At 38.9% G+C, this 17,107-nt stretch overlaps 1 protein-coding gene across 5 annotated transcripts; it reads right to left on the bottom strand.

Annotated features, from left to right (window-relative positions):
* Positions 1–786: 786 nt before the first annotated feature.
* On the bottom strand, positions 787–15,899 carry CAPN10 (calpain 10). Of its 5 annotated transcripts, XM_064457471.1 has the most exons (15): positions 15,763–15,899; positions 15,426–15,505; positions 15,131–15,338; positions 13,645–13,776; positions 13,220–13,416; positions 11,693–11,910; positions 11,007–11,148; positions 9,314–9,480; positions 8,502–8,785; positions 7,802–8,004; positions 5,613–5,665; positions 5,410–5,495; positions 4,121–4,320; positions 3,474–3,519; positions 787–1,421 (listed from the first exon to the last, which is right to left on the bottom strand). In XM_064457471.1, the coding sequence occupies exons 3-15, from the start codon at positions 15,272–15,274 to the stop codon at positions 1,344–1,346; spliced, it is 1,950 nt and encodes a 649-aa protein (XP_064313541.1). In that variant the 5' UTR covers positions 15,275–15,338; positions 15,426–15,505; positions 15,763–15,899; the 3' UTR covers positions 787–1,343. The 5 variants fall into 5 exon arrangements, with proteins under 5 accessions (XP_064313541.1, XP_064313537.1, XP_064313540.1 ...); XM_064457467.1 differs by having other exon boundaries at positions 5,410–5,665; XM_064457470.1 differs by having other exon boundaries at positions 787–1,665; positions 5,410–5,665; positions 15,763–15,898.
* Between the last annotated feature and the right edge of the window lie 1,208 nt (positions 15,900–17,107).

Below are 17,107 nucleotides of genomic sequence, written 5' to 3'. Positions count from 1 at the left end.
ACGGTTTCCTGCATATGTGTCAGGTATCACAAAACTGTTCCGATGCCTCAATAAAAAATAATTTTCTTCAGTATGCTGTTACTCCTTTGTGTTCACAGAAGGCCTTTTCTTACAGCCTTTTACATAAGGTAACAGAGTATACATGCTTAGGGTTGGCTCCTCCTCCTCCCCTGTTCACACTCCCATAAAGCTTTATATATTCTAGTACAAACTTCACACATGCAGAAATGATTGCAGAATGGGGACTCTTACAGTCCAGTCCATTCAGAAATCCTTACATCTTTTCCTTTACTTGCTCAGTATCTGTTTCCTATTTTATCACAACTCGGAGCCAGGTGCTTGCACAAACCCTTCCCTCTTCTGTTTAGAAACACTATTATACCATCCAGTAATTTCCTAATTGAAGGAAAAGGAACAGCCTTTCAAGAAATGAAAAAAATAAAGATGCCAGCATTTGTTCAAGCAGGCACAGTAAAAGTTTATTACTCAGTGTTTTCTTTTGTTGTCTTATCATTCCAAAACCGAGGTGGAACGTTTTGACCATTTAAAATTCAGCTGCAAGCATCCTAGATGCTTTGAATTTTCAAAGTTCAACAGCAGCAAGCATAAATTATGCTAGGATGTAGTTAAAAGAAGTAGAATATTACATATTTCTGAGACATAAAACTAATGAAAGACTTGATTCTCCTCTCAAGTATTTCCAGTTATTCCCTTCCATTTGGTGAAAACCCCAGGGCTCCAACACACTGTAAAGTTTGCTATTGCAGAACAAATGCAGACTTGACATCGACAGTTTTCACCTTTTTAATAAAGGACATCATAAAACTTCTAACATTACTCCATTTTTATTGAGGAAAATATAACATCTAAAAAATCCTCCTTGAATAAGAAAAACTTTCAAACACAAATTAGGAAAAAAAAAATCTCTTAAACTTCATATCACATTCCTAGAGATTTACAAAAGCAGTCTGATGCAACAGTTCATAAACAAAAGGTTTCAAGTCTTATCTTTTTCCTTTGTGGTGGTCTTTAAAGAAAAATTCATCAAAAAAACCTTTTTTCTCAACCCACCATTTACATGGTTCAACAAAGGGCCCACGATAAAGTGCTCAGCAGCGTTACGGGCAGTGTAGGACACAAGCTTGGACTTTCTCTGCTCCAGTGTATTTTCAAGATTCTTGAGGTATATCCTATTTGAAAAAAGACTCCAGTTTCTTTCCTCTATGCTTGCCCCTTTGGTCTCCTAAAATTATTCTGTAAGCTTGATTTTTTTCCCCGCAAAATATTATTTAATTATGCACATATGTTCTCTGTTTTTCTTCTAAAACTGTAGCTTTACTCAGCTACAACATGCATATATTCTTCACCTCTATTTTGAAGAACTGAGCTTCATTATGAAGATTTGCTGCACAATGCTGGTTCTAAAAAACATGGGTAGAACAAATATTCTGAGTGTACATGATTAAGGAGGTATTTTAACAAAGAAGTCATTGTAGGCCTGACAGTTGGTACCAGTGAAAAACAGCTGGGCTAAGAGTATCTTCTTGTTATTCCATTTAAAACTGAAAACAGCAAGAGGTGAGGCATTCCTCGGCTTTCCAATGTTTCTTGAAATGACAGTGAGAGAGTTCCAGATTATCTTTTCATAACAGTTGTAAATGAAACCTATAAGAAAATGAATAATGCAGGGGGTGGGGGAGAAACTAATGAGTTAACTTTTTTGTCAATAAAGAGAAGAAATTCATAAGGAATTGAAATAAATCAGAGAATAGAAATCAAGGTCAAAGTGCAAGCTTTTTCTGTGAAACATCTTTAAAAACACCTAAAACTCATAAATCCCAACACTTCAGGGATTAGAAAACATATAGACAAACTTTTAGAAAAATACACTGACATCCAGCTATTCTGTGATGCATCCCTGAGAAATCACTAGCACAACTTCTCAGTAAAGCAGACTGCCCAGATCCTTCAGAGGTTAAACCCCTGAAAGCACTGAATGATTCAAAGTCCAGCCTTCAGAAAAGGCTGTGCTCTTGAAGATTGGTTTCAGACATTAATTTCTGCCACTGATAAGAAAACGACGACTGCCCTTCCCAAATTCTTCAAGTCCTGAAGAATCTAAACTGTTTGCTTGATGTCAGCACCCTTTGCCCAAGTCCAACGCTTTTCATGGAACAAGATACATATCTTTGAATATATTCCGCCTGTAATAATGGCCTTGCAATGTTTTGTTTCCAAAACAACTGCAATAAAAGGACTTCATTACATAGTTCAGGTCCTAAATATTAAAATAACAAGCACCATGAGGAAAAGTATATACAGGCCTTTGCCCATTTTTGTGAAACACACAAAATCCATACTGTTTGTGTGGTTTTAAGGACAAAATGTAATCACTGGTCAAAATGACCTAGATTAAGAAAATTAGTAAACCAGTTCTACTCTTGGGTGAAGAGTTTTTCCCAAGCTTTTTGGTCTGTTTTTATTAAAACCTCAAAAGGGAAAGAGCCAAGTATCCAGATGGTCTCGTTCTCACCTAATAACCAGAGTATTAGGGGCATACATTGATCCAACAACCAAATCAGGTATCTTTAAACAATTGTTAAAATAATGCATTCAAAGTTTTCCTCTCCACCCAGTAAAAATTTCATATTAGGCACTTAGCGTTTGCATCCAACCCTTCAATATTACATGCTCATCCAATCAAGCAAAACACAATACCAAATTATTACATAGGTGGCACTAACTTGATCAGAACGGCTCACACACCAAGAAGGGTTATAATGGTAGGATGCAATATGGGCTGGCTGTAATGAAACAAATAAAAAACTAAATTCTAATGTGATTAAAGCTAATCTTCCACAGGATTGGCTGTTTGCTTTTCTTCTCTTTTTGCTGTGTTTTCTTAAGTCTTTACAACATTATAATATCATTAGAATTTCTATGTTGCAATATGTAGGATCCCAAATTAATATCAAAGCCAATCAGATGGAGGAAGGATACAATACAGAGTTAAAGCTAGCAGATCTATGGCGACATCAAGAATGAATACATCAAAATATATCCAAATGCATGAAGAGTGTTTACACTCCTGAAAGCAAATGTAAGAGTCAAGTACAACCATCTGCTCATCACTAATAGTCCAATTTCTCACAGATGTTAGAGCAGAGGTAGGCACTAGGGAATGACTTGAGGAGTAAATAATGACTTTATGAAATAGTCATACAGAAGCTTCTGCATATCTGAGTGGTGTGAAAAGACAAATTTTGCTAGCTGCTAACAAATGCTACTTTTCTGGCTGAGAAACAAAAAACCCAAAGATTAAATGCTTTACTGATTACCAGTTTGCAGCAAGTAAATGAGAATATTTGAAGTCCAGTCCACTAGTACATGACTCAATATTAGTTAATGCATAAGCCTCCATGATGCCTCTGCGACATCTTTAGAACAAGGGAAATTAAAAATGTGTCACTTACTTCTTGCAATACTTGTCCAAGTGTCTCCCGGCTGTGAATGCGCTTCCTGTTGAAAACCCAAACCACACTTATTTCTGCACAAAGCACTGAGAGTTCTTGTAATCATAAATCATTTATCCCACTTCAAAAAGAGAAGACTGTTATGCTAGGCTTTGTTCCACATCCTTTCCCTCATGGAATCTTTACACAATTTTATGGAATCAAACGGAATCTACAAACTCTGATTCAGACCTGTTATTATGCACATCAGGAGGAACTACCTGGAATAAGGCCTGCTATTCATTGCACTTTCGCAAGAACAACCGTGTTTACCAAAAAGCTTAGTAAAATTTCAGTGTAAATCCTAATATCTGGATATAGCTGATAATCAGTCGCTTTAGTGCCATCTTCTCCAGCACTAGACATCTGTTACTCAGCAACTGAAGCAAGAAAGTTAACAAATACTTCCTTTTTAGTCATTCTTCCAACATAGTCAAAGTGGTAAGCAGTGTTTGCAAACTTAACAGCAATGCAAAGACTTGAAAAAATAAAGATGAAGATTTCCAACCAAAAGTGAGAACATGTCACTACAGTTATTGTTTCCAAACATCCTGTAACACATGCACTAAAAATACTAGGATTTCAAATAGAAGGCAACGTATTTTTACCTGTCTATTTTGGTTGCTATGACCACTGTAAAATTGCCTTCTGTATTGGGCAAGTACGTAGAAGGTATAATTACGTAACTTCCTGCAGGAAGTCTGCAAAGTTGGCTTACTTCCTGTGAATAGCAATGAGGTACACAGCTAACCAGTGGCTCCAAGTGTAGAAAAGAGGAAGTATGTGGTTTCCAGCTGCTGTTAGGCACCTGCAAAAAAGAATGAAAACATGACTATCTCTTCATATATTTCAGGCTTCACAATGTTAACTTCCTGGTACACCAAAGTATGGAACGTTCTCTATCTATTCCACTCCAAATACCCACTGTTCTGTACAGAGCTATATTGGAGGGATGGGAAGGGTTCCAGAAAACCCAGATGGCAGTATCAAGTACAGATAAGTAATTCCTACCACACTGTAGACAGTTTATACAACCCAATACCCAAACAGCTCAAAAGCTTTTTCTATTGTCTAATCTCAGTCTTCCTCACTGCAGCCTAATGCACTTGTTTTTCACTTCATGGATATGGTGAACAGACTATGTCCTTCCTCTTTCTAAGTGGCCTCTCCTGTACTAAAACTTCATATTAGACTCCTCCTCAGCCTCCTGTAGGCATTTAAAATGCCGTTCTTTCAATCTTTCTTCACATATTGTATATGTGAAGATATATGATCGCTCCTAATACCCAACTCCAGACTTCCCATTTAAGCAACACCTTTTTTGAAGCATGTTTTCTGAAGATAAAGCTAACTTTCCCTGCAAAATAGTCAGAAGTTAACCAGAAGCTTCTCATCCTGTATTTGTGCAGTTGATCACCGACACATACATGTAGAACCTGTATTTGTCTGTATAAAATCATGTCTTGTTTTGTTTCAGATCATCTGTTCAACATATCACAGTCCTTTTGAATTCTGATCTTGTCTGCAGATCCAACACTACGTGCCAACGGACAAATAAATTATTAGAGATGAAGAAAGTAAGTTTTCATGATCAATTACCAAAAAGTCTGTTCCTCAATCACTAAGACACTGAGAATTCTTTGCAAATCCTCAAGAGAGTTCATAATTTCTAAAACTAATTTAGAACACTGGAAGGATTCAGTGGAAGCAATTATCTGGTTACTGTGCTACCCAGAGTGTAGTTATTCCATATGTTTCACAGGCATCACTTCACAGGACCAGCCTGTGTTTCTCCTAGAAGCAGCATCTCCCTTGCCAAGTGCAAGGAGCACTGAACTGACAGGCTTCCCTTCACACTTGGCAAATGAGCAATCGAACTGACCAGAGAAAGTCTTACCTGGAAAATGTGGAAACCTATTGGACGACACTTGCTATCTTGGCAGTGCTGACGGAGGGTAACTTTCACACTGCTTTTTCCTGGTCCTGCAGGAATGGAGAGGGGAAAGCAGGGATTGATATGGAAGGAGGGAAAGTTCCTGCTACCTCCAGCGCTCTGCCCATTTTTCCAGCATCCATGCAGCTGCACTGTCTCCCATTCACCTGCTGGGAGTTCTTCACAGAGGGCAGCATCTGCGGGTGGTGGTTTTAGCTCACTACCAAACGTAAGACAGAAGAGAAACTACATGTATAAAATCCGTACGATTTCACAAAATCTAGAACACCAGCTCACAAAAACAAACTAGTATTATATAAACTTACAAAAATACAATTCCTCCAAACCTTCAACACAAATAAAGAGAACTGCATAATTCTAAGTCCTTAGGTAATTCACAAAACTCCATAAGAACAACAAAACATACAAACCATGCACTAAAACCACAGACTTTTGTGCATTCAAGAAGTAACGTACCATACGCATTTTTCCTCAATACTCCCGTGCTATTTGTCCTATTTGAAAGAGATGCAGCTGACTGACTTCTGGAGTACACATGAGCACCTCATAAGTCCAAAGCATACATTGTATTCTTTGGTTATATTTATTTATAATTTATAAATATATTCATATTTCTATTCACTACGTCTTTAATCAGAAGAAACTACCATTTTACCTCTGTCTTGCTCACTGTACTGTTAACCCATATTTCAATCCTAGCCCAGCATGGCTTTTCACAGCCATATGAACAATTTGGTATCATTATCAGTTGTGCAGCACTTGAAACCATATTTCAACGTAACATCTGCTCTTATTTCCAATTTTCCAGCTGAGAACACATAACAGCTATTATGTTATTCTGTGATTGTCCATTCCAGACACTCATACAGGCTGGCACCTCTGTTTTAGTCTGAGGAAGTGTTATTCTTAACAGCAATACCAGAAATTTTATCCCATCATTGGAAGTGCAGCACGCTGTACAGCTGTAGTACATCCAGAACCCAAATATACTCTGATAGGAAGTACAAAATTTGCATCCATATAGCAAAATTAGCCTTGTAGTTTTGCAGATCTTTATTCAGTCAAAAACTTGATGCCATCCTGCTTCCAAATTCTGCAGAGTAAATGATTAATACATGCTCTGGCTTTGCAGTGTGATTTGCCAGCTTCTCTCCAAGGAGATACAAACTGATAGTGTACTACCAGAATATAAAAAAATCTGAACAGCTTTTAAGCATGTTGCCAACAGTACGTTTTGCCTCTGCATATAGCTTACCTGGCACAAGCTGTTAGACAACCTCAGATCTTTTCATGTTTATTGGAAGAAGGTACAATTTTGCTGACTCCATACAAGCACTCATCATTGTGTCTTCTTAAGTGTTTATTTCAAGGCTATGGTCACCAACACAGAATTGCTCACAAATAATTGACTTTCAAGTGTTGAGATATCTATGTGGTCTGCTACAGTTAAAAAAATTCAGTCATCAGAAGCTACTGGACTAACATTCCTGGTATTTTCTGTTGGATAAGGAAGCGTTGTTAAACAGAAAAGACTGTTCCAAGTCTATTATAAAAGTCTCTTTTTGTCACAAGTTATGAGGAAAGATCAGCTACAACACAATATGCAGTGATCCTTCCACAAATTTTATCATAATGCTGGTAAACTTCTCGAGGCCTTCACAAATAAGAAGTTCGGCTGTACTGTCAGCGTTGAATGCTTTAATTCAAAAAACAATTATTCATTCAGCTAATGAAGACAGCATAAACATCAGTGCTGTTTTCCACACTTGTCCTGAAAATATGAGCTTGAGCATGATATCATCCGAGTACCCTGCTGATGCTCCATTTGCATTTGAAGGTGCATTGCTCACTAATAACAATGTTATATGTCAGGCAATCTGTTAGGATGTGTTTTCCAACACACATGATAATATACCGCTCTCCTTTTCTGTTGCTGATTGCAGTAACAACAGCTGTTTTTAACTTCTGTGGTATATCTTCATTTTTTTCCATATGTGAAGACAGAACTTCCACATATTGAGAAACATGTTCTGCAGAAACCTATTCAGTTCTTCTATAAAACACGGACTTTCTCAAAACACTAGGCTGCAGTTTAGAGTCAAGATGCTACTCATCTGACTACTTCTGATATTTTAACAAGAGGTAGTAGCAGCTTCATGAAAAAAAAACAAGGAGATGGAACACTACTTACATGAATGCAAAGGCAAAACAATGCTGTTACTTGGTACTCTGCACAACCCTTCAGCACATTTTGAGCATTTATACTTTATATATACTTCATATATTTGTTTATGTCAACAACCGTAAGAAATTTCCTGTTTTGTTTTAAACCTACCTAAGAGAGATCCTTCCTGTTGAAAACACACGAAGCAAGAAATTCCCTACTGCATCTTTCAGAAAAGTGCTGGGAACAACAAGATAAAAGCCAGGCGAAAGGTCACAGCACACATGCACTTCTCTATCATAGGAATGGCAGACGGTACCTACAACTGGAGGAGCAGAGAGGGTCTTTGGAAGGTTAAATCGTTTCTTCTCCACCTAGAATAGATGCATAATGATGCATGGTGTTTTAGGAAAAATGAGGAGTCCTTAATAAAACTAAAAATGATCAAATACTGTTTAAAACATTTTTAAACATGCATACATTTACAAAAGGAAACAAGTAAAGAGGAGAGTATCAGCAGATAAGCTGAACATCAAAGAGGAGTAGGAACAGTTAACATTCAGGAGAAGTAAATTTAGGAACAGTCATCAAATAATCAGCCTGAAATGTCATGCACTAGTTTGGAACACTCCCCAGAGTTCTGCTACATGGCACTCAACAATAAGAAGAAAGTATTTGTCCACTTATAGTTTGTACAGATGGTACCTGCATTGTGAGATAAACAAGATCATTCTAGTGTAAATCATAGACGTAAGATGTGTGCACAGTTGAATCATATCACTGCTGTAGGAAATTAATGATTTTACTCAGATATTTCAGTAATGCTCTAAGACTTCTATTTGCAAAAAGAAAAATTTCACTCCCATATTACCTTCCAGACATGCAGCCCCACAGCCTGATAATTCTTCCCCTGCATGCCTTCTGTCAAAGATAGGTTTTCCTCTGTTAAGTGAGTCAGATTTTTAATTCTTCCAGCCCAGTCAGTGCTGTGTTTCCTATGTTTCTGCAGCAGAGCAATGCACACCTCGCTCTTTTCACAGACTCTCAGCCAGAACTTAGGGTTGGTAGGGAAGCTGCTGTTGTTACGGCAGCCACCTGCAGACTGGCCTCTCACCCAGGATCCAAAAAGATTCTGTGAGTGATACAACACTTTCTCTACCAAAATAAGAAAAACATGGTGCAGATTTCAGACACAGAAGCTACTTAATTTTATATAACAGATATCAGAGATCCCCCAGCCCAAGAAACATGCTGTTGTAGCGCTGACACTTCCTCCAAGCAGATATTCATGACCAACATTTTGAGAGGCATGAGAATGAATGAAACTGGCCATGGCAGATTGATGACATGATTTTTACAAGAAACTGTTTCTAGAAATCTAAATTTATCTCCTATTACAGCCTGTCCACAACAGCAGCCTTCTAGATAGGGAACACTAATTTCTCAACAAACCAGCAAGTAACTAGATCTCAGAGAAATAACAAAGATTCCTCTAAAGACCTTCAATTTCCTCTTGTTCCTCTATTCTTCCTAGCAGAGACAGAAAAGGCATATGGATCTAAAGGAGAGGGAAGTACTGAAAAAGTGAAATTATGGTCTAGTTGCATCCATTTGCAATTCAAAACAGTCTTTCCCATTGACATAACATTATTTGTATGACAAAGATGTTCTGTCATACCGCACCTGTATAGAGGCTCTGAAGTTGTCCTTCCTCATTGATGGGAAAGCCCATGGTAATCTCATCAAATTCCCTGAAAAATTCTTCATCATCAACCCAGAATTCTCCCTCTTGGATCCGAGAGAGCAGATCTGAGGCAAGTGCTGGGTCTAGCTGGCTCCATCCTTGACCACTGCGCATAAGACAAAAGTCAACCTTTAGTTCTTTACCCAGTAAGTTCTATAACAATGTTTTATCAAATCTGCTATGAAGCAGGACAATAAGAAGAGGTTTCTTCATTTTACTGTCAAATTTTACTTGCATTTAATATTTCTGTATGCACATTGCCAGACAGTGAGAGGGATAATAGAAAGTATGAATCACAACAAATCAAAGAAAACTTAGAAACAACCTAACACTAGATAGGATATAGCAGCATACTTTTAGGTGAAATAGCCACTTTGCTTACAACGAACAGTACAGTCCCAAGCATGAGAGCAAAAATAAAGATTTTGACAGTTGTTAAAAATAGCGACAAAAAGAGTAAAACAAGCTGCACAGTGACTGTTCTGAAAGAATTTTAATGCTGTATAGTGAACATCAAAAACCACTGTTGGTATGAAGTAGCCAGTTATTCCCACAAATCTGCTGGCTAAGTAATGAGAAACCAAGAATTTAAAGACCTCATTATTTAGGGCCCATTAAAAGCTAGTACTTTCAACATTTTTGATTGTGTTACTAACAATAACGAACAGCTCTGCACTTCAATGAAGGAGGGTTCTCAGCCCACTCAGTGAAATGCTATCCTCTTGCAACAATAAGTTGCCATGTAGTTTGGCAAAGGAACAAGACACCAAGCGTATAATCAAAACCCTGTCAAAAGCAAAACACATCAACTTAAACCTCAATTCATATGATTAAGTCATCTTTTTAACTCAGAGGAAAAAAAACCTATTTCTCCAAAATGTTTACAAGCATGATCATATTGTTACCATATTTTAATGCTGAAAGCTTGCTCCTTGGGTCAAGAATTGCATGTTCTTTTGTATAGTCTAAATATGCTAAAGCTTTTCAAAATAAGCTAGTAGGGTCTGTCCTTTCATTCTTGTTACTTTGCTATATGAACTGCTAAACATATTTCTGCATTTCCTTTAAAACAGATCTCTTCTTTATATCTACTTGATTCCACCTTCTCCTACTCATATTAATCTACAGAGAGCACACAAGCAAAAAACATAAGCATCATTCCTTCTGTTTTTTGATTTATACATACTCCTTTGCTTGTCTTCTGCAACCAAGACAAGATCAAATGAGAAGAGCTGAGTAAAGCTAAGTGACTAATTACAAGTCACAAACATCTTATAAGCGAAGATCCTTAGATGAATTGCAGAACAAGAAACAAAGCACCACAAAAATCAGAGATGGAAAACAAACCAACATCTTAAGTTTATCTCTATGAAAATATATATGATGCTTTGATAAACAAAAAAGTATTTGTTATTACAAAAATTTAGATTACCAGAATTACAGACCAAAATGACTAGCCTTAGAACCAATGACCTGTGTGAACCACTGAACTCTCTAAAGGACTGCATACAAACAGGAGTCTCTCTCCTCTGCTATAGCCTAGTAGCAATATCCACCTTTGCAGTACATAGACATGCTCTGTGCTTCAGAACTTCCACAAACAGTTTTCCAAATGAAAATAAACCTACTCACCCCTCACACCAGGGACCTCTCCAGCACCGCCTCCCCCAAGGATTTCGTATTCGTAGTAGGAATATTTCCTTGCCTGACACTTTGGACAGATTCAACATGTCTATCACAATAAACGCATGAAATTCTCCTAGTTCACTTGCACCTGAATAGAAAAAAAAACATTTGAAAATAAACAAAAGAACTTGCTCTATATTTTACAATTAATGACATTAAACTATCCTGTGAAAGAAGGCAATTTTGAGATAAAAATAAATTGTTTTTAAATCAGTATAAAAATAGCATCAAAAAACCCCGAACAGTTCATTTTAGTTGTGACTATATAGAAATAAAATAAAATAAAATTTTAATGCGTATCAACTCACTACTTGATCTCAAACAAATTCTCCGTGTTGAAATTCATTGTGGGTTTTAATGCTAATTTTAGGCATTTGTTCAGGGGCTGGGAGGTGTGTGTTTGTTTTTGAGGACAGACCGTATCAGCACCTAATACAAAAAGCACTCCTCAAAGGCACCCTCCATCCTGAACTCAACAAAATCCTTAAATCTTGACTTATCCAAGGTTATATAAAATTGCACCATGAAAGTCTTACGGTACTAGAATCAGCACTACGCATTTGCTGGCTGCCTTGTGCTCTGAACCCTGTTAGAGACATTTACTTTAAAAACATCTAGAACTTTACCACTACCTTGTCTGGAATTGAGGACTGAGCAACTAATTACACACTGTTCCTTCAGATTCATTAATCTTCTAAACACTGCTTTCTCCAAAACCATGCCAGTCTTCTCTTTCTCTGTGTTTTTTCCTGGGCCTTTCAGGGTCCATCTTTCAGCAATTCCTCCAGTCAGATCAACCAAAGCATCTGCCACCTGTCCTGCCCACAGCTGTTCATAAGATCCATGCACCCTATATAAAACAAAGACAATCAAGAAAAAGTTTCCACATGCAGCAGTACTAAAGAAACATGGTTCTTATGTACTTTCAACTCCACTCTATGTCACAATCATGACTGTACCCTACCTCATATCCCCAAGTAGGCAGGAGAAAGCACTTACATTTTATTTATACAGAAGACAACATTTAAAGAATATATAAGCCATCAGACATCCCACTGTTTGATGGGAAGTTTATGACAATTCATTCCATCCTATATAGAAACTAGTCTAGTACTAGTCATTTGTACCTTATTATCTGTGCACTACATCATCTTTTGTGATATACTAACTGCATTCTGTATAAATAAATAGCATTTTGTCCTCTCCTTCAATTATTCTTTCTTCACTCTGCACAAACAACCAGAGTAGCAGTCCTTCAACAATTTAAGTACATCAAGAGACTACCCTACTTGATGCAGTGGATGCAAAAGATACCAAAAGAAATCAAGACTATAATGGAATGATAAGACAGGATAGAATAGTAAGACTCTACAGAAAACAAAGTGCTATCTTTCAAACCTACAAAGAAGCTTTAACATGCCATTGCTGTTTCATGACTTCTGCTCAACATATCTACAGTTGAATACTTCATACTTAAAGTCTTTTTCTGCCCTCTGCTGGCAACCACACCATCTTTCGTCCAAGTTCTTTTGGACATTTCATGCCTATCTTACCAGTGCACTTTGTCTCCAAATTGTTTTGTCCATTGGACAGCATTTTGATTGATGTATCAAAAAACATAAGATAGCTGCATTTTCAAACACATTAACATTATGGTTGTTTCTTCTCAAAATAATTAACTCTCAAATTAAGCAAAAGCAGCAGTGAAACTCAAACAACCGGAGCCCCAACTAGCATAAACTTATGTAATGTTACTGCTTTCTATGAAAAAATTGGCATGCTTTCTGCTCTTCACTGAGCTCTCAGCTGCCCTCAAATGTTGCACTAGTAAAATATTTCCTTTTAATGAATTAGACAACCAATTGATAGTGACTTAACAAATATAATTTGAATCCTGATAATTCATTGCAGCTCTTACTTTTCATCAGAACTCTCCTCCCAAGATTATCTTACCTCATATGCAACTAGAAATACACCTTATATATCTACAGTTTAAAGAGCAACTTCTGCACAACCCAGTATGGGAAAGCTAGCAGCCGCTGTACTTTATATGGACTAATACACAGATCTATGCCCAAAGCAGTCAGACAATATAAGTAAGCAGATGGTATACAAGTATTGCACCTCCCTTACTTTGCTCAGTAACAGATTTCACATACTTTGCATAAGCTTTTTCCAACAGTGGAAGCCAAAACAAATCCTCCGCCTGACACTGGGAAAAGCAGAGTTTACCACCAAGGCAAGGCAAACGATCGTCGATGGTCACTTCCACCCAGTGACCAAACTGCCAGACTCGACAAGTGAAACAGCCTTGATATGACTCATCTGTCCAGCTGGGCTGACCTGGAGGGATTACCTGCATGACAAGCCAAAAATCAATAAATTTTATTTTTTTAAACTAAAACAGCTTAAAATATGCTGCATATTAACTGTAGTCACAGGAAAAAAAAGTCACAACAAACCAGTAAAACTAAGCATAACAAAACTGATATTCAGTTTTGAGGCCTAGGATTCAAAGGCAATATATAAATGTAAATTAGATGACAAAAACTTGTGACATACAAAACAAGAAACTTCTCTATACCTTATTCAGTAAGTATTTACTCTTCTGCAAAGCTACACAGGCACACAGGAACCAACAATCTCCCAAAATTCCTTGTTTCACTTGTACATCCTGTGGATTGTTTGAAAATAACCGAGGAGTAGAACAAATGTCCTAAAATTAAACAAAGGGAAATTAAAGCCAAATCCTGCATGATAGTCCAAGGAAGCCTGTGTTTCAGGGAACGGGAGGGCTCCAGAGACCTCTCACAAAATACGGGAATTTTTACCTCTAGAACATTTCTTCTTCAGACACAGCCTAAGCAAGCAGTAACAAATTACTGCCTTGTGGCTATTCTGCAGGTCCTTTATGGGAAGCAAATCTAGTTTCCCACACAGATTTTTAGTACGCAGATATCACCATCAGATGCAACCTTAGCAGAGGCACCAGTAAGTGAAAGACAACGTAATTCATCAGCTCCTTACTAGACACGTGATCAAGTGTGACAGAACTGCTGCCAATTACATTGCACTGCACATCCCAAATTACAAAAACCTCCAAATTAACATATGAGAAAAACTTTCCCTAGGGCAAATAAAAATAGAGGTAATTTCAAATGCAAAGTCCTGAACACTTAATCAGATCTGAAAGTGAGCTTTTAAAATGGTTCTTCTCTCACCTGGAAACACCACAAGAGACAGAAATTAACTGATCAGCCCTCAGTAGTAATCAAGGTGTAAGGTACAAAAGCTGAAAGTTACACACTGGGCTCCATGAAGTCATTTGTGTGACAATTCTATCTGATAATCAATAGCTCTGTCGCTGTTCTACAGCCACCCCCAGATGCAGGGGAGAAAAACAATACCACTAGAAGATAATATGTTATTTTCTACCCCAATCACATTTTTATAGCCTCTCCCTGCCCCCCTCCACACACAATATCACAAATACTTCACTTTAAAGGAACATGCTGCAGAAAAGCATTCTAAACTTTTTAGCTCTCATGTGGCTTGCTCTGAAATCCAGCTGTAACTTTAAAAGCAATACAACTCATACAACAAGTTATAACCTTGAAAAAGTTATCTTTCTTGTTATTTATTATCAATGCTATCAACAGTGGCAAAAAACCAAAAAGGCATACCCTTCTGAAAAACTCTAAAATTCAGTTATTTGTTTCCAAAAGTTAAGCAATATGTCGAAAAATTTGGGAATAACATAATGCTATTTTTAAACTTGGTATGCATATTATTTGCATAATTAAACATATTTATGATAAAATATCCAGATTTCTACTAGTGCCAAGAAATTAAAAAGTTCTATATCAGGATTTAAAACAAACTTACAAACAAGCACCCAGACTTAAAAGCTATAACATATATGTTGTTCACATTGACATACATTGGTTTTATCACTTCTATATTTCTTATCAATAAAAACACCCAGAAGCAGCCATTCAATGCTAAATACCACTTACTCCCTTAAAGTCCAGCTCTGCTAAAATCACAGGCGTTTATATCTTAAAACTCACCTTAGGTCTTAACCAAGATATCTCGCCTCTGAATTGAGCAAGCGGGGTACAGTAATCAAAAAATATAGAGGTATCACTGGCTGGAAACGTGGGGTCTGTGTAAAGGTCTCTTTTCACGATTAAGTGCTTTTTCTCTCCCAGCATTTTCAACACTATCCCAAGAAGCTCTGCCGGCTATTTCCCCAACTTTATATTGCCAAGCACCAACCTAGAACGTAAACAAGCATTACCTGGGAACTGTTACTGAGAAACAAATAAGCAAGACAGATTTATTTAGGAACAGAAAGCCTCTCACCCTTTCCACGGAGCACCTTGAACCATGCCATTGCTGGCTTCTTTAAGCCCCTGACACCACACTAGGGAGTTCCGTCTCTGCTGGAAAAGAGAAAGGGGGTGTTAGAGGGTCCTGGGCGCTGTCCCTCAGCACAGCAGGCCCCAGAAGGAGACCTACGCCCGGGAGCCCACCCGGACCCCGCCCCGCTACGCCCACCCTTCCCAGAGGGCCCCTCCACCACACCCCTCTCCTCACCGCCGGCTCCAACAAGGCCCCCTCCACAAACGCTCCATCCTACCCACGCGTTCCCCCACAGCCACCCGACACCCTTCGCCACCGCGGGCCTCAACAGGGCCACCTCCACAGACGTCGTCCCCGGCCCCCGCCTCACCGCCGGGCGCGCGCCGCCGCCATGCCCGGGGCGGCCGTTACCGCGGCAACGCCGGACACTCCCTCACCGCCCCTCAGCCCGTTCCCCGGCCCACAGGTAGCGGATTGGGCCGCCGACCAATGAGGGAGGCGGCAGAGGAGCACGTGGTGCACGCACCACCAATGGGGCGCCGTCGCGGCGTGAGGGGTAAGGCAGACGGGAGGGGTCCCAGCGTGCCCCGCGGCGGTCGCCCTCAGATTGAGGGCGGCGAGGGCGGTGGAGCGGGCCTCCCGGGGCCCCGTGCTCCGGAACGCAGCCTGAAAAGGAAAGCTTAGTGGTCACCTGAGCGGCGTTTAGAGGCTGAGGAAACCGAAACCAAACTATATTTTCATGAGGGTTATGACAGAGAAACTGTCAGAGAAATTGTTGACCGTCATAAAGTGGTTTTCCAAAATAATTGCAAAGATCACATTTTCTCAGAGTTTTTCACTAAATAATTGTCTAAGGGGTGAATTGATGAAGTAGGTCACTTCTCTTACTTGATAGCTATTACTGCCTAGTGGAATAGAAAACAAAACAATATATTAGAACACAGTGACTTGCTACAAATGAAGAACAATGACGAAGGAAATGTAGAAATACAAGGCCCCTCGCAGGCCACCCTTCAATAAACCACCGGTAGTTCCAAGGTCATTGGGCCCAGTCAAGGCAAGCTGAAGCAAGCTACTTGCTTTTTCATATTTGGGCATTTTATGTTAGTGTTTCTCAGTTCAACTGTGGTCAAGTAAGCAGGCTGCTGAGCCAGCATGTGAGGATGTGGTGTTTACCAAAAAAGCTGTTTTTCACACCTATAGTGATGGGTTAAGTCTAAGTGTTGTATCACCTGGTCCTTGGGTAGAGAGGTTGTCTTATGACAAGAGAGATCCACAAAAAACATTGGTCTGGTTTGTTTCTATCAGAAATGAATACAGACATCCTCCTCTCAAACCTCCACCTCAGCAGAATGGACATACTGGCAGGTAACTGCAGTAGCTGTCCAACCACTGACTGATCCAGAAACACATTCTGTGCCCCTTGCTTATGCCCGTTGTATGGCCACAAGGCTTCCCCACTGCATACAGAAAATTTAATCAACAAACAAGACTTTTCACATTTGAGTTTTGACCCTTTCAGGAGCAAAGGAAACATTGCCATCAGTACAAATAAGGACCCCTCTTGTCTATGGCTCTTGCAAGAGAACTGCAGCTGCACAGGCTGCAAGTGAGCTGACACAGGAGAGGTCTGTTGCAGGAGGGGAAAAGGGAAAAAAAAGACCTCTGTCTCAGGAACAGTG

Source organism: Phalacrocorax carbo, chromosome 7 (assembly GCF_963921805.1).
Source record: "Phalacrocorax carbo chromosome 7, bPhaCar2.1, whole genome shotgun sequence".
NCBI classification, from domain to species: domain Eukaryota; kingdom Metazoa; phylum Chordata; class Aves; order Suliformes; family Phalacrocoracidae; genus Phalacrocorax; species Phalacrocorax carbo.
Note: the sequence above shows the minus strand (reverse complement) of the source record. Positions and strands in the feature narration are given on the sequence as shown.

What these genes read in the sequence shown, in the direction of transcription:
- CAPN10 (XM_064457467.1), bottom strand. Translation starts at nt 15,274, where the DNA reads ATGCTGGGAGAGAAAAAGCACTTAATCGTGAAAAGAGACCTTTACACA. An exon ending in GTAAATACTTACTGAATAAG is followed by an intron (nt 13,417 to 13,644) that starts GTATAGAGAAGT and finishes CTTGTCATGCAG; the next exon opens with GTAATCCCTCCAGGTCAGCC. An exon ending in ATAGCAACCAAAATAGACAG is followed by an intron (nt 3,520 to 4,120) that starts GTAAAAATACGT and finishes GGTTTTCAACAG; the next exon opens with GAAGCGCATTCACAGCCGGG.